This window comes from Rhinatrema bivittatum, chromosome 4, assembly GCF_901001135.1.
Source record: "Rhinatrema bivittatum chromosome 4, aRhiBiv1.1, whole genome shotgun sequence".
In the NCBI taxonomy this organism is placed as follows: Eukaryota; Metazoa; Chordata; class Amphibia; order Gymnophiona; family Rhinatrematidae; genus Rhinatrema; species Rhinatrema bivittatum.
Window position 1 is genome coordinate 469,648,776 of NC_042618.1, and position 22,701 is coordinate 469,671,476.

General features: G+C 46.7%; 1 protein-coding gene across 1 annotated transcript in view; it reads right to left on the reverse strand.

The window, feature by feature from the left end:
• NUP107 (nucleoporin 107) overlaps window positions 1-22,701 on the reverse strand; it is a 65,036-nt gene that overhangs the window by 1,802 nt on the left and 40,533 nt on the right. Inside the window, exons 17-27 of the mRNA XM_029597229.1 lie at window positions 20,249-20,297; window positions 19,430-19,499; window positions 19,044-19,159; window positions 18,391-18,429; window positions 17,780-17,930; window positions 17,174-17,286; window positions 12,702-12,804; window positions 11,478-11,638; window positions 3,507-3,632; window positions 3,269-3,382; window positions 2,296-2,463 (exon numbers count right to left, since the gene is read on the reverse strand). Of these exons, the coding sequence (XP_029453089.1) occupies window positions 2,296-2,463; window positions 3,269-3,382; window positions 3,507-3,632; window positions 11,478-11,638; window positions 12,702-12,804; window positions 17,174-17,286; window positions 17,780-17,930; window positions 18,391-18,429; window positions 19,044-19,159; window positions 19,430-19,499; window positions 20,249-20,297 (1,210 nt within the window). The remainder of the gene's footprint in view (window positions 1-2,295; window positions 2,464-3,268; window positions 3,383-3,506; window positions 3,633-11,477; window positions 11,639-12,701; window positions 12,805-17,173; window positions 17,287-17,779; window positions 17,931-18,390; window positions 18,430-19,043; window positions 19,160-19,429; window positions 19,500-20,248; window positions 20,298-22,701) is intronic.

Sequence of the window (22,701 nt, forward strand, 5' to 3'; positions counted from 1 at the left end):
CTGGCAGAAACCCAGATGCCAACTCTTTCCACGTATTAACCCACGAAATACCATCATAGGATCCAACAGCATCAGCTCTACCAGCCAGCACTCATGCGGCTGCTTTTCTTTCCATATAACGTCATTAGCGTCCAGCAACGGCTCTTTGACACACAGGTCAAACCCTCTGAAAAAGACAGGGCATTCTGTATCTGACCTTACGACTGCCATACTCCTACAGCGAAACTTCAAAGGAGCACTCCAGGTGCAACTGCTGAATTGGAACTCATCAAAAAACTTAACCCCATCCCCCTAGAGCTGAACAGACAATGACTTCATGGCACCCTACAACTCTATATGAGCTTAACCCCATCCCCCTAGAGCTGAACAGACACTGACTTCATGGCACCCTACAACTCTATAGGAGCTTAACCCCATCCCCCTAGAGCTGAACAGCGGCAATGACTTCAGGGCACCCTACAACTCTATAGGAGCTTAACTGTTCTCAGCTCATTCTCTCTTTTCACGCTTGCTGCTGTTGACAGTCAGCTGGACTATAATGCTATTACCACTGTTTCTAGCTACTGCCTCATTCAGTGCCTTCGTTGTTCTGTATCTTCCCCCAGATCCCCATCTATTTTGCCCACATCATACAGCTGAAGTGGACTCTGCCCTCAAAAGTTCTTGCCTGTGTCCTTTTTGCTACACCAAACTAACAGGCCGATACAGTACAGCACTGTTAGTCGGCGTTTGGACGCGCTTTTTTGACCCGCTAGCTTTACCCCTTATTCAGTAAGGGGTCGAAAATGCGCGTCCAACCCCCCCGAAACCAATAGCGCCCGCAACATGTAAATGCATGTTGATGAGCCTATTAGTTATTCCCGCGCAATTCAGTAAGTAAAATGTGCAGCCAAGCCGCACATTTTACTTTCAGAAATTAGCGCCTTCCCAAAAGTAGGCGCTAATTTCTGCCGGCACCAGGAAAGTGCACAAAAAAGCAGATACTACGTCTGAGGTCCCAAAAGTTAAAAATAATTAAAAAAAAAAATAAAAAAATTTTAAATCTGCCCTCGGCTCGCAAACTGGACGCTCAATTTTAACGGCATCCGGTTTCCGAACCCGTGGCTGTCAGCGGGTTTGAGAACAGACGCCGGCAAAATTGAGCGTCGGCTGTCAAACCCGCTGATAGCCCCCACTTCTGTCAAAAAAGAGGCGCTAGGGACGCGCTAGTGTCCCTAGCGTCTCCTTTTACCACGGGCCCTAATTTAAATACTGAATCATGCGCACAGGAGAGCGGGTGCTCGCCCGCGACTTTTACTGAATTGGCCTGTAACAGAGCAATCCCTCTGAAGATCTTGATTTTCCTACCTTGCACTGAGCAAGTATTGCTTAATACATCAAATCTAGAATTTAATCATGCAGTACACTGTATATCTTTAGCAGCTGAAAATGAAGCACACACTACTTTATAATACAAAATCAGGCCCATTAGAGTTAAAAGTAAATAAAAATATGGACCAGAGATCAGAGGGACTTGTGTGGGAGAGACATCATCAGCATGCAGCACTAACCCCTGCTGGCCAGCTGTAGGAGAGATGGTGGGAGGGGCAAGAAATGCTAGGCCATCACAGTAAAGGCTCATAGACCCAATGCTGGAACTGGATGCTCGGAGAAAGCACAGGTCCATCTTCTCCTTAGAGCAGAACTCATATCAGACAATAATGGTGGTCAAAGTACTGTCTTTCCCAAACAGGAAACCTTCAAGCATGCATGGGACAAACAGCCAGGGACCATGGTGAAGGGAGGGAGAAGCCTTGCAGCTGCTCCACCTCACAGCCCAGCACTCTGCCTGTCCCCTCCTCATTCAGCCATGTCTTTTGGATGCCTGAGATATTTCCAGCCCTGCTTATGGGACCTTAAAACCTCATCTAGTACTTTTTATTGGACTAACATTAAAAAATATATCGGCCTACTAGCTCACTTTCATGGAGAGACGGCATCTGCTGCCATTACCTTCCTGCAGCTTCAGGCGGCTTCCGCCTACAAGAGGTGCAAAGCAGCTGTGGAATCTGCACCTCGCCCTGCCGCAAGTATGGCTTAACCTTTAGCTGCAATGCGAGATCTGGCTCTCCCTGCCTGGGGGCCTTCCAGGGCAATGCCCACTTTTAACTTCTCCCTACAGCCCGCTTTGTTTCTTCTCTTTAATCCTCTCTGCAGCAGAAGTCTGAATTTTGAGCATATTTAAGATTCATAACAGCTGAGAGGGTTTAAGGGCAAAATGCCAAGAGGTTTTTCGGGATTTTCTCCCTCACTTACTGTGTAGAGCTTCTGCCGTTCCGATGAGACCATGTCGGCCAGCCGCAGGCACTCCTGGTACTGTCTGGTGCCGTGCAAAACCGTGTGCAGCAGAAAGCACATCAGCGGCAGGCAGAGCCTGCGCAGCAAAATCATCTGATGGGTGCGTTCAGGATCCTCCTCCACATCCTACATCCAGAAACAGCAGCAGCTATTAGAAGCAGGATGGAAGGCAGCGCGCAGGTCACCTATTTAAACTGCATCGGTGCAAACCATCACGGCCTGCACCACTCTGGCACAGTTATTTATTTTACTGGCAGGGGGGTGCAAGTTCATGAAACTGCCCATTCATTTTTTGCTTTATCCTCCTAGCCCTGCAACTTATTTTGGTATTGCCTGTGCTAATTAAAGGTGCAAGAAATAGTGACCAACGACTTAAGAGCCTATCTTTAGAAAATGCCTCCCCCCGACAGCTCGGAAGTGAAAGTTGGAGGAAGGAAGTTCTGTAACAGGAGAGCAATCTGTACAGAAGCCGTACTAAGCTGTGAGCGTTAGGACTGCGGGGGTAGGTCCAGCAGCTCACAGCGTCAGGACGCCAACGGATGAAGAACAAGTGAGGGGGGGGGGGGGGGGTGAGAACTGCTCGTTCAGGTACAGAGGTTCCCAGAGGCCTGGGCTGAACCCCAGAGCCACAGCGGACCTATGTGCACCACTCCTAAAGCTGCCATGTGGAGAGAGCCCAGAATCCAGCGCTAACCCCCCATCAGACACCACGGCTTTCTGGCTCTGAATTCCCCAGCAGCGCAGGACGGGGAAGAAATGCCTGGGCCCAAACGCACGGCGGTGCTTCTCGCTACGGTATTTCAGAGAGATAGGAGGAGCTCCTTTCAACAGCAGTACAGTAAGTAAAATACAAAAAAAAACGGCCAGCTGCTAAAGGACATTTACTGACTCAAGTGCTGAAGTAGATATATATATATATATATTTTTATACCTCTCTGACGTCAACCATCCACCCTCCATCCACAAATAGCAGGACATTGTAAATTTTCTCTTTCACATCAGCCGTGAGAGCGTCCAACTGGCCCTTCCAAATACCAAAATCCATCTGCGGGGGAAACATGGGCGTTAAGACATGGAGCAACAATCAAGTCATCGGAGGCCGGCGCTAACCCAAAGACACAGTATTCGTTACGGCACCGAACCACGCAGAACCATTCCCTCGCTCGTACCTCGTATTGTTTCTCCTTGTGCTCATGGGCCACGCTCTCCGTGAAAGACGCTTGTCCTATCAGAACGGGCTTGTGCGGGGCCGCGTTCATGTGCTTAAACCACTCGTTGAAGGTTTCGTGGGCCTCCTGCATTAGAAGGAGAGAGAGGATAAGCTGTTTGCACTACCAGAGGTGCAGAAAACATGAGCCGAGCCTATCGTTAACCTCCTGGGGAGCCAGGGCCGTGATGCGGGGGAGCTGGACCGGTTACGCAGCCTGCAGCTGAGAAGCCTTGCGCAATGATTTCCGGTCTTTTGGAACATCGCAGAACTAGATCCGGCTAATAAAGAGGTCCCACAGCACCACTGCATGGGTGGGAACCAGCTGGGCTGCTTTGGCAAGAGTTTGTTGTAAATAAAGTACAAAAATTCAAGGGTTTGGTTTGTTACAAGCAGGAGCTGGGATTTGCTGGGGACCAGCCCTGTGCCTTGGGAGGGCAGCGCACCAGGGAAGGAGGAAAGATGACAGGGGGGATCCTGCTGCTGTTGGCCACAATCGGCCAACGAGTGCCCCTCCCGGCTCGGCGAGGGTTAACTCTGAAGAGGATGGCTGGGGAGGGGCGGGAAACACTGCCGGACAGAAGCAGCTCTGGAGCTAAAATTTCCAAATTAAAAAGGTGGCCATGAAGCTGCAGCGGCACAAACTGGCTCTTTAGTCGAGAACAGGAAAATTTGGAACTCGTTGCTTTCTTTTTCAATCTGTCTTGCTGTTTCTCCCATGCTAGTACTGTTCTGTTGGCGCATATCATCTTACTGCATTGCTCTTTTGTTATATTTTTCATTATGATAAGAATAAAGAATTGTGAACTTAAAAAAAATTTCATCATAATATATCTTAAAGCAAAACTTCACTCCCCCCCCCTCCCCCCCCAAGTAAGATAGGGTTGATGAGTTGCAAATTTCAAAGACAGTCACACCAAATACAATTAATAGAGCAAAAAATGTAAAGGAAAGCTTCCTCTTCATCCAGGCAAACCAGCCCACCACACCAGTGGGTTGTGCACTCCAGCCAGCAGATGGCGACAGAGAATGCTCCTTGCTGTCGTCACCCTCATATAGCTCAGCTCAGGCACCAGCCACCCAGTATTTCTCAGATTCCAGCAGATGGTGGATGTCCATCCTTGCTTGTGGACTGCGGCCTGCCAAGATTGAGCAGGCCATTTCGAGTTGCTATGGTGATAGAATTAGCTCCTCCCTCAGTTGAGAGTCTGAAAAAATTCAGGAGATAAATTCGGGACAAGAGTGAGATGTTTGCAGCAGGGCTAAGCCCAAGGCCTCCTTATCCTACCAGTGCAATTCTGTCTGGAGGAGGTCTAGGGCCTCAGCATAGTCCTCTTCTCTGCCTGGTCCTTCGTTCTCGCCGCTGTGGGCCAATTCAGTCTTTCAGCACAGCTGGCTGGGAGAGTTTAAAAAAAAAAAAAAAAAGCTCAAGGATCAGACAGTGCTGAGATCTGGTGCCAAAGTGCTGCTTACAGGGCCGATCAGGAACAAGAGAGGCAGCTGTAATCACTGCCGGAAAGTGCTGCGGAGCTATTTTTGGAGCCAGCCAAGGGATCAGCGCAGCAGTGCAGGGAACACATGGCAGGTGCCATTTTGGGTCTTTGCAGGAGCTGCTGAGTTGCGGTTGGAGGTGTTTGCTCAGCTCTATCTGGGCAGAGAGATGGCATCGGGGGAGCAGTACAGGAAGAAGCTCCGCATCTGCTCTGCCTTCCACATGAGGGTCCTTAGTCCCAGGAAGTCCCTCTGTTTGCCAGAAGAGTGTGGAGGCCTAGGGAGATGTCTCCTCAGGAGAACTTGTCCCTGCAGGGACTTCAGAGGCTCCCCCATTACAGGAAGAAGGTATAGCGGCTGCTCCTACCAGGGAGGGTGAGAAGTCTTCTCAGAAGCTTCTCCTACTGATCCCCTCGGGACCGGGCTCAGAGACGGTTCTGCCGACTCCGGGGATGGATCTTTCCGCCATTTCATTGGTGGGATTTTTTTTTTTTTTTTTTTTTAAGGGCCTTCAGGTTCTGTCCGTGGCAGGAAGGGTCCCTGGAGGAAGCTAGAGACCGCCTGTTTCAGAGGTCTCCCTCTTCGGGTCCTAGGAAGCGTTCCAAGGCATCTTTGTCCCCTCTCAGAAGGGGAAAGACTGAAGGAGGAGAAGGTGAAGATAGTGATCCTTCAGGAGACTCAGATGGAGAGTCATGATCCTTGGTAGGGGATCCCGACGAGCTATTCTTGGAAGAGGGGGAGATTCCCCTAGATGCTGAGCCTCAGAACAATGCTTCAGCTCTTTTCACAGGGATGAGATGTCCAGTTTAATTTTGCAGACCTTGAAGGCCCTTGTTTGTGAGGACACCTTGCCAGCAGTAGCTAAGGACTGAAGAAGAACCCTGGCATGGTTAGCTCGTGCAAGGCATCCTGGATTTTTCCTCTGCACGAGGCAGTCCAGGAGCAGATTTGGAATGGAGCGCACCTGAGGCTAATTTTAAAGGAGGTCGCTCTTTAGCAGGATTGTATCCTATGGATCCTAAAATCAGGGAGCATTCCGGTTTTCCAAAGTGGATGCCTTGGTCTGTGTGGTGACGAAGTGGACCACCATTCTGGTAGATGATGTGGCTTTAAAGGATGCTCAAGATCAGAAAATTGAGACAATTTTGAAGCAGGCCTTTGAAATGATGGCCATGAATCTCCAAATCTCCGCTCGCTGTTGTATAGTGGCAAGGGCCGGGTTATAATTGGCCCAGGAGGTCCAGGAAGTTCCGGGAGAGAATGGCCCATACCTGGAACCGGGAGCTGCCTTCATGTCGGATGCTGGCTATGATTTGGCACGTACAGTGGCACGTGGGTAGGCTTTGATGACTCCTTTGAAAGTGAAACTGGTCTGCTGATATTATTTTGAAGTCAAACCTTACCAAGTTGCCTTTTAAGGGGCACTGCTTGTTTGGGGAGGAGTTAACGATGTTGAATCAGCACCTGGGATGGGTAGTGAACTTAGCTAAGAGAAACCTGCAGCCATCTCAGGTTCTGGAGTACCTGGGCGCCCAAGTTTGATATGGCTCAAGGCAAGGTGTTTCTTCTGGAGACTCGCATCTAGATGATCTGGGGTCAGGTCCGGACCCTGCGGTTAGCAATTGGTCCGTCCATTCATATCTGTAGATGGGATCAATGGCAGTGACGACAGTGGTTGTACCTTGGGTGCATGCTCATATATGTCCTCTGCAGCGGTCCTTCCTGACTCAATGGAATCCCCAGTCTCAGGAGTACAAATGTGACATTGACCTTACTGCCAGAGGTGAGGCAGAAGTTGCTCTGGTGATTATGAAAGGAGCATCTTGAAAAAGGTATGGATTTGGAGACTCCTGACTGGTTGGTGGTCACAGCAGATGCGAGTCTCCAGGGCTGGGGAGCTCATTGTCAGAAGTTGGAGGCGCAAGGCCAGTGGTCTCCCGAAGAGGCGTCTTGGTCCATCAATGGGCTAGAAGCCTGAGTGATCCGGATAGCTTTTCTGTAGTTCCTGGGTGGAAAGAAAAGCGGTGAGAGTAGTCAGACAATGCGACAGTGGTAGCTTACAAGCTTGCAGGCATCGTTAGCCTCACACACAGCAGGAGTCGACAATGTGCGGGCAGAATATCTGTCGTCACGAGCTGGATCCAGGAAAATGGAAATTAGTTCCAGAGGTCTTTCATCTCATCCCTTTTCGGATCTAATAGTTGCAGGAATATGAAAGTGAAGAGATTCTATAGTCAGACAAGGGCTGTCCAAGCACTCAGAGTGGATGTGCTAGTTCAGTATTGACAGCAGGGGAAGTTACTCAGTTTCCGCAATGGCCCATAATCAGCCGGTTGTTGCAAAAGTTTGTGCAACATTCAGGCATGGTGCTTCTGATGGCCCTGGCTTGGCTGTGCAGGCCGTGGTACGTGGATCTGCGTTATCTTCTGATGGAGGATCCATGGCAGCTCCTTCTTCTTAGGGGGCTGTTGTGGCAAGGCCCAATATTTCATGACATTCAGGTCAGTTTTGCCTTGCGATTTGGCCCTTGAGAGGACTTGGCTCTTAAAGCGAAGTTATTCAAGCAGTGGTAGAAACTGAGTGCATACGTTTTCCAACTCATTGGCTTCTATCCGCATCTGGTGGGTTTTTGAGCATTGGTATCAGAATCATGCTCATCTTCCCGCTTTGGTGCCTGATCCTTAATCTTAGATTTTTTTTACAGGAAGGTCTGGCCTTGAACACGCTGAAGGTGCAGGTGGTTTGGCTGCTATAGCGTGTTAGCAGAGCCGCGTACAGGGGAGGCCTCTCTCTCCTAGCACCGCGACGTGTCTAGGTTCTTGAGGGGAGGGAAGCACCTTAACCCCCTTTGTGTTTCTCAATACCCTTGTTGGATTTGAATCTGGTCCTCTCCTTTCTGGTGGGTCCGACCTTTCGTCCGCTTTAGGGCATTTCCTTAAGTTTGCTGACCCTGAAGACTGTTTCTGGTCGCTATTTGTTTGGCGAGGCAGATTTCAGAATTGCAAGCCTTGTCGTGCAGAGAGCCTATTTTTCATTATCTGCACCTTATCTGGTGTGATACAGATGGTACCTGCCTTTCTTCCAAAGGTGGTTTTGGACTTCACTTAAATCAGTCTGTTTTGTTGCCATCCTTGGAAAAGGATATGGATGGATAAGAATTCAGGAAATTGTGGCCGTTGGACGTGCAGCAGCACTTATTGCGTTACCTGGAGGTTACGATTTTCAAAAATCGGATCTGCTTTTTCTTCTTCACCGGGGAGTGAAGAAGGGGGAAGTGACTTCCTGGTGCACAGTGACTCGTTGGATTAAGGAAGTGGTGACAGCAGCCTATGTGGATTCTGGGAAGCCTCTTTGGAGGCAAGTCAGACCGTATTCTACCCGGACACAGGCGGTTTCCTGGGCAGAACTGCGTTTACTTTCTCCGGCAGGGATCTGTAGAACGGCGATGTGGTCTTCCTTGCATATGTTTGCCAGGTATTATCAGCTGGATGTGGCGGCACAAGAGGATTCTGCCTTTGCTGGGGCAGTGCTGCGTGGACCTCAGGCAGCCTCCTGCCCTTCTGGGGAGTAGCTTTGGTATTTTCTTCAAAAGAAACTGTGGACAGTAACCACCTCTGATAAAACTGAGACAGGCAAGCGCCTAACTCCAGCACTGGAGGAAGGACTCCCAAAACTTCATTGGGAGGAATGTAGGGTTCCAGAGCTGCCATCTTTGCCTGGCTTCTTTGGCCGAAAGGATTGAGATTTCCCAAAAGTCCAAGACCTCTGACTGCTTGAACCTCTGGAGAAGTGAAAACACAGAGAGCTCCAAAATCGTCCCTTGTCTTGAGAAAACCATGGAGTCTACTTCTTATCCTCTGGTAACAGAGGAAATTTTGATTCTCCCCATCGATCCGCCATCTTCTCTAACTCCTCCCCAAACAACAAGCGCCCCTTAAAAGATAACTTTGTAAGGTTCGTGGATCTAGCCAAATTGGCAGTGGATGGCCTGTTATGTTTCAGCTATCTTCCAGGCCTAGTTTGACAGGGCCCCATATTTTCAGACCAGGCTGCTCACTTTTGTCTAGCGGGTTTGGCTTTTGAGAGACGGCAGTTGAGATGCAGAGGGTACCCAGAGGCGGTCATTACTACTCTGCTTCAGGCTAGGTGGAAGTCTGCTTCGTTGTCATATGTGAGGGTCTGGAAGGTTTTTGAGTGCTGGTATATAGCTGAGTGCAGGCCTTAACAGTCTTTGGTATGTCTGATTTTATCCTTTCCTCAGGAGCGTTTGGGTCAAAGGCTTGGCCTTCAACTCCCTTAAATGTTCAGGTAGCAGCTCTTGCTTGCCTGTGAGGTAAAGTAGAAGGTTGCTCATCCTGATGTGGTTAGATTTCTTCAGGGGGCTAAGAATTTGCGCCCTCCAGCAAGGAGAGTTTGTCCATCTTGGAATCTTAATCTCGTTCTCAGAGGTTTGTGTGAGGCACTTTTTGAACCTATTCGGAGAGCAACACTTAAGGATTTGACCCTTAAGGTTGTTTTTCTAGTGGCCATTTGTTCAGCTAGGAGAATTTCTGAGTTGCAGGCTTTGTCTTGCTGGGATACGTTTCTGCAGATTTCGGACTCGGGAGTCTCCTTGAGGATGGTACCTTCATTTTTACTGAAGGTCGTATTGGCATTTCATGTGAATCAGATGGTGGAGCTTCTGGCCTTTCCAGAGTTGGAGTCTTCCGCATCTGATACGCGGGAGCTTAAGCTTTCGGATGTCCACAGGATTTTGTTGAGACACCTCCAGATTTTAGAAAGTCTGACCATATTTTTGTTTTACGGAGCAGTTCGAAGAGAGGTATCCAGGCGTCCAAGGCTATCACTGTGATGTGGCTCAAGGAGGCTATAGGGTCAAAATACATTCTCAAGGGGCATCAGGTGCCTGAATGTTTGAGGGCGCATTCTACGCATTCTCAGGTGGCCTCGTAGACAGAGGCTCAGTTAGTTTCGTTGCAGGAAATTTGTAGAGGCAACTTGGAAGTCCCTGCATACATTTGCAAGGCACTATCGCCTGGATGTGGGGGAGCCGAAGTCTTGGTCATTTGGCGAGTGTCTTGTGAATGGGACTCTCCAGGTCCCACCCATAATAGGGAGCTTTGGTACATCCCAGGAGCCTGGACTGATTTGGGTACGTACAGGGAAAGAAAATTCTTTACCACCTGCTAATTTTTGTTCCTGTAGTACCACGGATCAGCCCGCCTGACCTGTGGAGGTGGAGAGTCGTGTGCTCAGCTGAGGTTTATTGATAAAGGATACAGTTTTTTCATGGTATGGCATATAGACTTGTTGGAAAGTTTTTGCAAATTGGTTTGTTAATGTTTTTAAAATGTTTCTGTGCTTGGGTACAAGTTAATACTGAGGAACTGCAGGTGGCCCAGGGGATTATGTAGCAGTCAGTAAAACTTTCTCTGTCTCCATCGGCTGGCAGGGATGCATAAACCCAGGCATCTGGACTGATCCAGGTACGTACAGGGAATGATGTGTTGTATACACTTCAATTTATATGCTCACAGTATTGATTAAGGACCATTATTGGAAAACATTTCTGGTTTACTGGGGGAGTGGGCAGAAGACCACCTTATTATGGGGGAGATTTTAAAATAACTAGATATCCCTGTTTAGATAATACTGATTGTAAGTATTTTCTTGTCCCAGAAGGCTTACGGTCTGAGGGCCTCCTTTAATAAGCATTTTCCCCCATAAACACAGAATGGGAGAAAAGCCATAGTAAATCTGGCCCTAGGTTAGTACCTGAGGAAATGGAGGGTGATGCGATTCGCCCAAGGTCACAAAAGGAGCAGCAGTGGGATTTGAACACTGGCTTCCCTGGCTCGCACTCCAAAATGCTTTTGGGTTTTAGCTAGGTTTAAAAACATAACACAACGTGTGCGGGAAACTGCCATGCATGAAACCTTCCCGGGCACAGCTGAAAGGAAATAGGATTAAGTTTGCTTCAAAGACTTACATCAGTTAGAGAAAGGGCGCCATCATTAGCAGGACCAGGTCTTTGGAATTCAATACCTGTCGAACTAAGGCTCCAAGGTAACTTAAAAGAGTTCAAGAAAGCTCTGAAAACCTGGTTATACGTACAAGCTCTTCAAGTAGCAGCTAGTTAGAAGCTTTATTTTACTTCAGCTGTTTTTATAATTTTAGTTTTAGATTTGAGCATTTTATGATTTATTTTTACATATGTATTAGCATTTTTATGTTTGCTTTTCTTGTTTTTTTATTAAATTTAATGTATATTTTATTTCTTTTATGTATTTTATGTTATTTTTTAAAGAAATATTGTTAACCGGAGTGAAGGTATGGACCAACACCGGTATAGAAAAACTAAACTAACTAGCTAAATAAATAAATAAAAACACACGGACAGCCGTTATACCAGAACGCCTGCACACAAGAAGTCGGTTCTTACCAGGTAGGCCCTGATGCATAGGTGTTCTCGGACAGCATTGTCGTCATCTCCAGGGAGCGGGCTGTCCATCCCTTGATCCTCCCACTGATTGTAGATCTCTGCTATGGAATCATGAGGAATCTTCATAAACACCTCCTTTGCTGCCTCATGCTTCTTGGATGCTGAAAAAAAACATAAGATTTAAAAGAAGCGTAGTACGCTGTACCCATCGCTGCAACTGACAGGATAAGAGAAGATCGGCCACGCTTAGAAGAGCAACACCAGAAAGGCCAACGATCCCACCCAACGGAATTTCTTAACCCTCTGACACTAGGAGTCTGGAAAATCCCACAAGGAAATCCAGTGCCCTCAATCTGTTACCCGTCATGTCTATAGGAAACATTCCTATGCACATTACTGGTGCTATTCATTGACTCGTGAGGGACATTTTTGATAAAGGGGAAACTGAAGAAAGTTTTTAGCATCTTATGTCATGGTGAAGGGCTCCCCGACTGAAAATGCAGGCTCAGCATGTGGAAGCCAGCAGTGCACCATTCGGAGAGGACCAATATCGGACATCTCACTCAAAATAAGTATTCTAAGGCATTTCAGAGTTTACTTAAATAGAACAGGCTCTCCACAAAGCAGCTTATTTCCAAATAAGTCAGTCCCCAACAGGAGCGGGGACTGAAAAAAGTCCAGCTTAAGATCCATGACCTTGCCCACGAAGCTGGTAGCACGTGGATAGGAGGCGGAGTTTTAGACTGATTTTATCACCACGGGTTCCCTTCTATGCATTATCTAAATTCACTGATCTTAGCTTACAAAGAAGCTGCAGCATTAACCTGCAGTTCAGAGGCCTGTTCGGGTGCTGCACAGGAGCTCTGTAGAAAACTTTGCCGTGGGGAAGCCAACAGGAAAAGAACACCTCACAGATTTAGGGTTTTTTTTTTTTTTTTTATTAATTTTGGCAGAAACTGGCCCACAAAGCCTTTTTTGGGCATTGCTTTTCTGTAAATTCATAATTTTCAGCTTCACCTGATCTTCCACTGCAGTTCATTTTACATTTAAGTAAAATTTTACATGATACTAACGACATATGAAATTTTACTAAGTGCAAGGCAAAAATCTGTAAAAAATTTGCAAACTGTGCTTTGTGTGCAAAAATGCAACCCTCCGGGCCAAATGTTGGGTTTTCTGGGCGTTGTTACCCAGTAATTAGATGAGAATACGCCTTTGAGATACCTAAGAATTTCCTCATGATGGCGTTGCTCTGTTTAAGTGCTTCAGCCCTCTGTGCAGGATCAAAGACGAGCCAATCAATCACGTCAATCTTCAAACGATCTTCCTAAAATCCCACAAGATGCCATGCAGTCAGTACAGTTCAGCACAAAAAATGTTTGACAGATTTCAATCTGCTAAGGAGGAGAGTCTAGAGAAGACACCGGGCTGCCTTTTACGAAACCACAGTACTGGGGCATTTCACAGGTACGGCCGATACGCGTTAAACGCATTTTGCTCAGCAGCTGAACTCCATGGGACCCCATCCTGCCGCCACTGAGCACGCAGACAACATGCTCGTCTATGATGCTTTATTTAGCACATTTCTAAACTGCATCCCTGGCCTCATATGGGTCACCCAAAGCAACGTACAAAGTTTAAACACACATCATACGAACAAAACCAAAGCGAGCATTGCTTAAAATCAGCGATTTGGTTTATTCTCAGTTTTTGCTTGCTTGATCAGCGGAAAGTAGTTCAGTGCTTGTAAGGCTGGGGGGGATCCCTGCTCTGACGTTTCCAGCCCAGATCCTCACACAGAGGTCCACCTTGCCCTGGAGGAAGACGGGCGCAATTCCTGGCTGATTCTGCAGGGAAGGCCAGAGATGTGGCTCTGATTTTTTTCGCATCCTCCCCTTTCCTTTAGCGGCTGCCTGAAGCCGAGGGAGCAGGGTGGGGCTTCTACAGATGCAACCATATGATCAATGCCCGGGCAACCCTCCTTTCAAAGTAACCCAGGATTTGGGTAGCGCCTGACACTCTGGGTCCTGACTCGCCCACAGAACATGGCTTTCCTGCTTGGGCTTGGATCTACAAAGGGGCTAGAGCTGAGCATTCACCAGTCCTGGATAAACTCGGGCCGAAGGAAACAGAGTCTGGAGCACTGGTACGAGAGCTGGGAACGCGCCAGCTGACCCAAGATAGAAAGTGGTACAGGCACAGATCTTAGCAGCAAGAGCGCGCACAACTCCAGGAGGGACACCAGGAGCAGTGGTGGGCAGTTCCGGTCCTCGAGGGCCACAAACCAGTCTGGTTTTCAGGATATCCCTAATGAATATGCATGAGAGAGATTTGCATGTACTCTGCCTCAGTTGTATGCAAATCTATGTCATGCATATTCATTAGGATATCCTAAAACCTCGACAGGTTTATGGCCCTCGAGGACTGGAATTGCCCACCCCTGCTCTAAGGACTGGGGCTGCTATGAACAAAACATTTTTGTTTCATTACCCTGTGAGCAGGACTTTCTTTCATGCAAAAAGCCTTTCCATTTTATGCTCACAGCAACCTGGAAACATTGACTAAGCCCGTCCCTTAAAATAATGGCCCAATCTACTAAAAGCAGTCACAATAAAATGTGAATGAAAAAATATTTTCTGCAAGAACATTCAAAACTGCTCTCTGCAGGCAAATAAAATGAATGAAGAGCAAACTTCTGTTTAAAATAGAAATGGGGACGAGAACTACAAATGGGCCTCACTGGGTTCGTCCATGAGGCCGGCCCAGCGTGGCAGGAGGATCGGCTAAGCTCATAAGTCTGACACTTTGGGGTACGGGGTGAGGCTGTCTTGACCTGGCCTAAAGAGGAGCTGCCTGCACAGCGGCTTCATCTTTCTTCCGCTGCAGGCCGGGGAAAAATCGCCCTCCCACCCGGCCCCAGCCTCTTCATTTAGCTGGGTTAATTAAGCGGGGTTTTGTCACAGCTTCGCGAGACCCGAGGCAGACCACAGGTTCGGCAGGCCTGTAGTAAGGACGGACGAGTTTAGAGTGATCTAACCGACTCTTAGGGCAGAGGAAAAAGGTTTCATTTTACCCAATTAAAAGGACAGCCTGGCTCGGTCTGGCAGACTGCGCGCAGTCATGGGCAGGCATAACCGGGTTGGTCTGGCAGGCTAAGCACGCCTTGGCCAGGTTGATCTGGCAGGTCTATGGCTGCTGGGCAGGCGTGCCGGCTGCAAGTGACCATCTACATTAGCCATCAATTGACTGAATATGTATTGTAAGCCAAACCTTAGATAGTCCGCTAGGGTGCATAAGATGTAACTGTACTTTGGATTATAAATAAAGCTGCGGCCAGAATTCTCCCACAAAGACTGCCTGCTGACTCTTACAGCATGTCCTGGCACTTGTTGTGGGGACGAGGTCGGGGGGGGGGGGGGAGGAGGCTCAGTGTGCTGTGGTGATCAAAAAAGCAAACGTTAGGAATTATTAGAAAGGGAATGGTAAATAAAACGGAAAATGTCATAATGCCTCTGTATCGCTCCATGGTGAGACCGCACCTTGAATACTGTGTACAATTCTGGTCACCGCATCTCAAAAAAGATATAGTTGCGATGGAGAAGGTACAGAGAAGGGCGACCAAAATGATAAAGGGGATGGAACAGCTTCCCTATGAGGAAAGACTAAAGAGTTTAGGACTTTTCAGCGTGGAGAAGAGACGGCTGAGGGGGGATATGATAGAGGTGTTTAAAATCATGAGAGGTCTAGAACGGGTAGATGTGAATCGGTTATTTACTCTTTCGGATAATAGAAGGACTAGGGGGCAACTCCATGAAATTAGCATGGGGCACATTTAAAGCAAAATTGGAGAAAATTCTTTCACTCAACACATAATTAAGCTCTGGCATTCATTGCCAGAGGATGTGGTTATGGCACTTAGTGTAGCTGCGTTTAAAAAAGGTTTGGTTAAATTGCTAGAGCAGAAATCCATAAACTGCTATTAGTCAAAAAGGCTTAGTAACAGCTTGGGCTCTAATTCATTTAATGTTTGAGTACTTGCCAGGTACTTGTAAGTCTGGATTGGCCACTGTTGGAAGCAGGATATTGGGCTTGATGGACCCTTGGTCTGATCCAGTATGGCAAGTTCTTATGTAAGGGGTATAGGTGTAGTAGGAAGCAGTGCCTTGCTGGGCCGGGACCTATGGTGCCCATGTTATGCTGTAAAAGCCAGTGATAAGTATCTTGCTGTGAAAATGATGAATTAAAGTTACACAAGAACTGGACCTTTAACATAAAACAGACCCTCACCAAATACAGACAGACCATAAAGTATAAATAGAAACGAGCCAACAAAAACCACTGGTGACCAGAAGCCTGACTGAATTATGCAGTGCAACATCAGAAAAACAAACATGCAATAAAATATTCATAATATTAAAACCATGCTAATAAAAAGAAATTATCAAAACAGCTGACAGACATCCAATAATTTAAAAAACTTGCAAAAATTTTAATATTTCCCAAACACCAATAAAATATTTCAAACATCTGATGAATAAAAAATCCAATAAATAAAAAATGTTCTAATATCCCCCCCAACCCCCCCCCCCCCCCCCGAGTATTTCAAGACAGCACAAACATCAAGATACACCCAATAATTAAAACTAATAAGGATTAAAATATCTCCTGCTCTCCATTATCTGGGATCTTTTGATTTCCAGTCACCCTGAGATTGTCGTTGATTGGGGGAGTAGGGCCCTACAAACTTTCTTCTCTCTCGCTCACACACAAAATCATTCTCTCACAAACTCCCCCTCTCATATACATGACTATGCTCTCACATATACAGGCTCTCTTTCCCTTACCGACATTGTGTGTGTACATCTGAGAACCTATAGGTAACACACAGGGTCTCACAGGCACACACACACACAAGAGCAGGCTCCCACTCTCACAGGCACACACATACGAGGCGACGCCCCTTTCTCTCTCTCATAGGTACACACACAAGCAGGCTCCCACTATCTCTCGCAGGCACACACACACACACACACGAGGTGACTCCCCCCCCCTCTCTCATGGGCACACACACAAGCAGGCTCCCACTCTCTCTAACAGGCACACACACAAGCAGGCTCCCACTCTCTCTCACAGGCACACACACACACACACGAGGTGACTCCCCCCCCCTCTCTCATGGGCACACACACAAGCAGGCTCCCACTCTCTCTCACAGGCACACACACACACACACACACACACACGAGGCGACTCCTCCTTTCTCTCTCATAGGTGCAGGCTCCCAATCTCACACAATTTTGCCTCTGCTCATTCTTCACCCCACTGGCCTGGGCCGCTGGGTCTCTTTTTCACTCCGGCCCCGCCGGATCGCTCTTTTTCTATTTTTTAACTTTGGCACTGCCTGCCTGGCTCCGGCGGTGGCCTCTCTAATTTTTCACTCTGACCCCGCAGCCAGTTTTTCTCGCCTTTCACTGTGGGCCGAGCTCCACCACGGCCCTCCGGATTCCCTGTGCTAGGAGGGAAAAGCTGAACGTGCCCGCGGGAAGAGTTACGAGCAGCTTAGATGGTGCACGGAGGTATTTTGACTACCCAGGCACATGAGGGACGGAGGGGGGTCCTTCGCAGTGGAATCAGTTAGTGGCTTTTTGCATTACTTAATATTGTATGGCTCGGGCTGAATTACACAAATGCCTTACCTGTGTGGTGCCAGAATCCAGAGCTGGTACAATGTCATGGTGAGTAAATTCACCAGTATCTTTCCTACGAATGTTTTCCACTACTGTTTTTGTTATCATTGCAACATCAAGTCCTACGAAAAAGTTATTTGGAATATAAGTATTACACAAAGCATCCTCTACACGTGAAGCTGGTCAGTAAAAAAAAAAAAAAAGACTCGCACAGCACAATATCAGCTTCTTGCCCAAGTGTGTACTGTCTGTACGGAGGGAGGGATCAGACTAACTCTCTGCAGCAAGGCAAAAACGTTTGACTCGCTCTCAGTTCAGAGTGCAACGAAAATGCTGTGGCTGGGTGAAAGGCAATCTAGGCTCTACCAAACTCTTACTACTTTTGTGCAGTCTGGCCGTCCCCTGGCAGAGAACAAAGGTTAAACCATAATAAAGTTACCAGGTTGGGGACCACACTGCTGTTCACATTTGTGAAAACAGAGCACAAGAAATTGAGTTCAACAGACGGATAAAGCCCAAGTCGCTCATAAAACGTCAGCCTGCTGTGAAAAGCAGTAGCCCATAGCTTTGTATCTCCCCCCCCATATCTCATGCAATACTACGTAGAGCTCGCACCTGCCTCCTTGGCCAGCTCTAGGCAATGCTGACGCTGCTCAGGGTCCGTGACACCTTCCAGAAACATGGCATACTGGGAAATAGCAAGCTCCTGAGGCAAGTGGCTAACATAGAAAGCAATCAGGTCTGTGTGCTTCTCACTTATCAACAGCTGTAGAATCAGAAAATAAACACACCTATGTGTAATATACAGACAGACAGACAGACACCAACACATACCCAAGCACACAGATCAACAAAATATATGTACACACACACACACCATCCCTACCCCACAGGTAAGTCCTGCGCTGTTCAATGATATTTATTAAAAATTTATCAATACACACTAATAAATCAGATTCCATGTTATCATAGGTTAAAGAACTAACATGTCAACATTAAGGTGTCGAATGGCTGCTTCGTGGCTCAATCTTGTAATCCTTATCTGCTGGGCCTAACTAACTCTCGAGGGTGGACGAGTCCGTATTTCAGAAAGCAGGAGCAGGCTCTCCTAGCGACTGCCTCCCACTGCTGCAGTACCACAAGGCTGCCTTCCTTCCTCTCTCTACACAATCTCCTTACCTGTACCCCAGTAAAAGCTTTCGCCTTGCAATGGTTCGGAATTGTACCTGGATGTAGGTCTTTAAAACCGCCACAGAAACTTCTTCCTGTTGAGAAAACCTTGTCAGTAGCAGATGAAAGACTTGACGAGAGAGATACACACCGTTTGCCTTGCATTACTAACGCAACAAAAGATAAACATCGCTATATAAAAGCTTTAGTGGCTTTGAGGGATTTTGGTAACGTCACGTAATGGTAAAACATTTAAATCAAGGATATCCCATTAATTGCCCCCAATCAAAAACAGCTGTGGTACACCCAACCAGGTAGGAGATGCATGCTATTACCATACCCTGTCACCATGCCACAGCTAGCAATCGTTCAAAAAATCCCCGATGAAGGTTCAACGTACGTGCGCGCGGCATCGCGTCTGAAGGAGAGCAACTGAACAGCGCAGCTTTCTCTCCTCCCTTACGTGAAAGCCCTACGACAGGACCTGACCTAGGATTCGAGCCCTCAGGTAAAAAATGGTACTAGTTTAGTATTAAAAAAGTGTCCGCGAACCATAACAGAGGCCTATTTAACTAAAGGTTTTCTCCTATTCTCTGTCTATGGAAAAAATGCTCAATAAACGAGCCCCGTACAGTGGTTAAAGATAAAGATATTCTAGGTCTCTCGCTCTCACGGGACCCAGCGACAGAAACGTGACACGCAAAATTACCTTCGTTTGCAAGCCCAAGGTTCGGAAGAACAGAATGAGATGAGTCATGAAACGGAGGAGGTGCCCTGGCAGAGTTCTGCCTCTTGAAAGCCAGTCTCTAAATTCATCCATCAAACCTGCAACCAAACCCAACTAGGAGAATTAGCTCCAAGGGCAAAGCATTTCACCACTAGTAGAAAAACATCAGAGAGGTGAGGATGTCCCCAGTATCTTTTTAAATTTTATTAGTCATTAATATTGAACACAACACACATAGTCGTGTGATTAGCACCATACTCGCATGGCGACGACTTGGTACCATGGTCACCATTTCAACCCCCCATCAATGGCTCCTACACCATATGTAAGAGACTAACTGGCTCACACTCTTCAAACACCATCCTTACCGTCCACATCTCCCAGGATGATGAACTTCTGAATTACATGATAGTGCTCTTTATTTTCTTCCAACACTCTCTGAAAAATAGCAGATACGGCCATTAGGACAGGTGCGAGAAACCCTGCCCATCACCATCAGCAGAACACTAGATATTTGTGCTAGATTTCTAAGGTGCCAGTCCATATCTTCCTAAAGGAATACAGCTCATGCCAGAAAGATACCCCGCTGTCCACTAAGAGTAAAACGCACAGGACCCTAATAAAAATCCTATCGGACCCTCCCTTTTCACCTGTAACTTCTGTTAGCCAACATGTCAGCCTGTCTGCATGCTTAATACTGCAGGTATTTTATTTCCCACCGGCTCATTATGCTCCAGGTGAGTTACAGGTAAGGCCATGCATAGCAAGCTCGGAGTCATAAATAGGAGACAAGAAAGCGTGCGTCTCCCCTGCTCCCAGATGAACTGCAGCAGTGATAGCAGCTGTGCCCTGATATAGAGCTCCTTCCGTTCACAAAGCAGCTGCATACAGGAGGTGACCTGGCTACAGAACCTGCCATCAGCTCAAATGCTGGATTCTATTTTTATTTGTGTAAAATGTTATTTTGTAAATCTACACAAGTTTTCAGAGTCAGAAAACTGGCAACAAAAAATTATTTTTAGCAAAGATTTTTAGAAGATCTGGTAGGCCCTGCAAAACTTTAAATGCTCTAGCAGAGAACAGAAGAGAAAACAAAAAAGAATTGATATGTAACATTGCTACATGAATTTCAGTGTATAAAAATGTTAAATAAATAAAATAAATAAATAAATAAAATCCACATTTACCTTTTTATCTGTGGCCTGAATTTCTTCAAATAGTTTTTCTAAAGTCCAGCTTGAGGTTGAAAAGAGACAAAGGAATAAGCAAGTGCATTAAATGAAATAATGAGGTTTCCCCTCCTTCTCAGAGTACTGGCTGGTACATCCGAAGGTTTACACAGTACCCAATGCTCGCGCTATATCCTTTAGTGTCAAGTCTGCAGTGATACCTCTTGTGGTGAAACAGGGGTATTGCATGCTTTATTTCTTGTTTCACTCTGACATTTTGAGAGAGAGAGAGAGACTGACTTTGTGCAGAGACCCTGCTCCCACTTCAATGGACAGCGGATTTCCTGAAACTCGCCAGGCATGCATAAGTGGCGGAAAGTAGTTAACTTTTACTGCTTAATCCTGGTTTTGTTTACCTGTTCCTGTTTGCAGATTAAATATTTTTTTTCCTTTCACTTTTCACACCTTTTGTTAATAAAATTATTAGTTTGTTAGTGCTGCCTGTTTTGGACTGACAAATGATCCCGGTGTTGTGTGTATTTGGTCTGTGGGTGTATTTCTAGGAACTGTGTGACCCTTGGGTTGTGTAAGGTCCAGTGTCCCTAGAAACCACCAGGGGATAGCTTGCAGGTAAGGAATTTTCCCAGAGGCGAGCAGGAACCCAGTTGGCAGGTTGCCAGTGTACGAATACGTGCGCAGGTGCAGGTGGAGCTTGGGCACTGCTCGACAGGACCCTCCAAGTGGCCATACTAAGACATTACGAGACACCTCAACACCTGAAGGCAGGAAGGTCTCAATGACTTGACTCTCACTGGATCTGACTGGTCCATCCCGACCGTGACATCACAGATGACATCATATACTGCATAAACCAACAGGATCCTATTCCATGAGGAGTTATGCATGACACTTCCTTGCAGGCATGCACGAAAAGTGCAGAGACTCAGCAGAGACATGTCTCCTCCACACTAAAACAAGCAATAGTTAAACCCATCTTAAAGAAACCAAAACTCGACCCCACTAATCTGACCAACTACCGTCCAATCTCCAACTTGCCTTTTATATCAAAAGTCCTGGAAAAAGCTGTCAACATACAACTTACTGAATACTTAGAAAATAATAATATCCTCCAAAAATCACAATTTGGCTTCGGCAAATATTCCAACACAGAAACCCTCCTCTCCCTCACCGACCACCTACTCAAAGGATTAGACAAGGGCCAGTCATACCTCCTTGCTCTGTTCCATGTAAACCGCCTCCCCGGCGATAGTTAACTCTGTTAAATGTGAACCGGAGTGATATGTATTGTATACAGGAACTCCCGGTATATAAAAACCAAAAATAATAATAATAATAATATCCGCGGCTTTTGATACCATAAGTCATAAAATCCTATTGGACCGTCTCTCTGAAATTGGCATATCAGGTACCCCACTTCAATGGTTCTCCTCATACCTAGAAGGCCGCCAATACAAAGTCAGAATAGGGAATCACGACTCTAATGCAATCAACCTTGCCCAAGGAGTCCCCCAAGGCTCTTCACTCTCCTCGACTCTGTTTAATATATACCTACTACCCCTCTGCCATCTCCTTTCCGAACTCGGTCTCACCCACTTCATCTATGCAGACGATGTACAAATAGTCATCCCTATCACAGACTCCATAGCCAATGCAATCAAAACCTGGGAAACTGCACTCTTCGCTATAAATAACTTCCTCACCAACCTCAATCTTGCACTCAACTCCTCAAAAACTGAATTCATGATAATCTCACCCCAATACTAACTCACCCATCCAAATCCACCCCCCCTCCCATCAGCAATCACAATCACGCATCACGTAGGATACCTTGGCGTCATCATTGACGATCAACTCAACCTTAAAAAATTCATCTCCACTATCATGAAAGACTGTTACTTTAAGCTACAAACCCGAAAAAAATTGAAACCCCTCCTCCACTTCACTGACTTCAGAACAGTGCTCCAAACAACCATTTTTTCAAAAATAGACTACTGCAACGCTCTCTTACTTGGCCTCCCCAAAACCTATATTGCCCCCCTCCAATTACTCCAGAACGCAGTCGCTCATATTTTCACCAATACCAGAAGGAACGAGCACATCACCCCAATCCTCAAACTACACTGGCTTACCATACAACAACGCATCCAATTCAAAACCCTCAACATTAATCACAAAACCCTACATAACCAAAACATGAAATGGCTAAATGACTCTTTAGCCTTCCGCAATAATAATAGACCAACCCGCCCCCCAATACGCAGCAACTTTAAACAGACCCTCACCCAGACTAACCCACTACAACTCTACCAGAGCATACCCTCTCCATCGCAGGTCCCACACTATGGAATACTCTACCCCCTGACCTTCGACAAGAAACAAGCCCACAAAAGTTCAAACAAAAACTAAAAACCTGGCTCTTCAGACTAGCATACACCTAACCCTCTCATTTA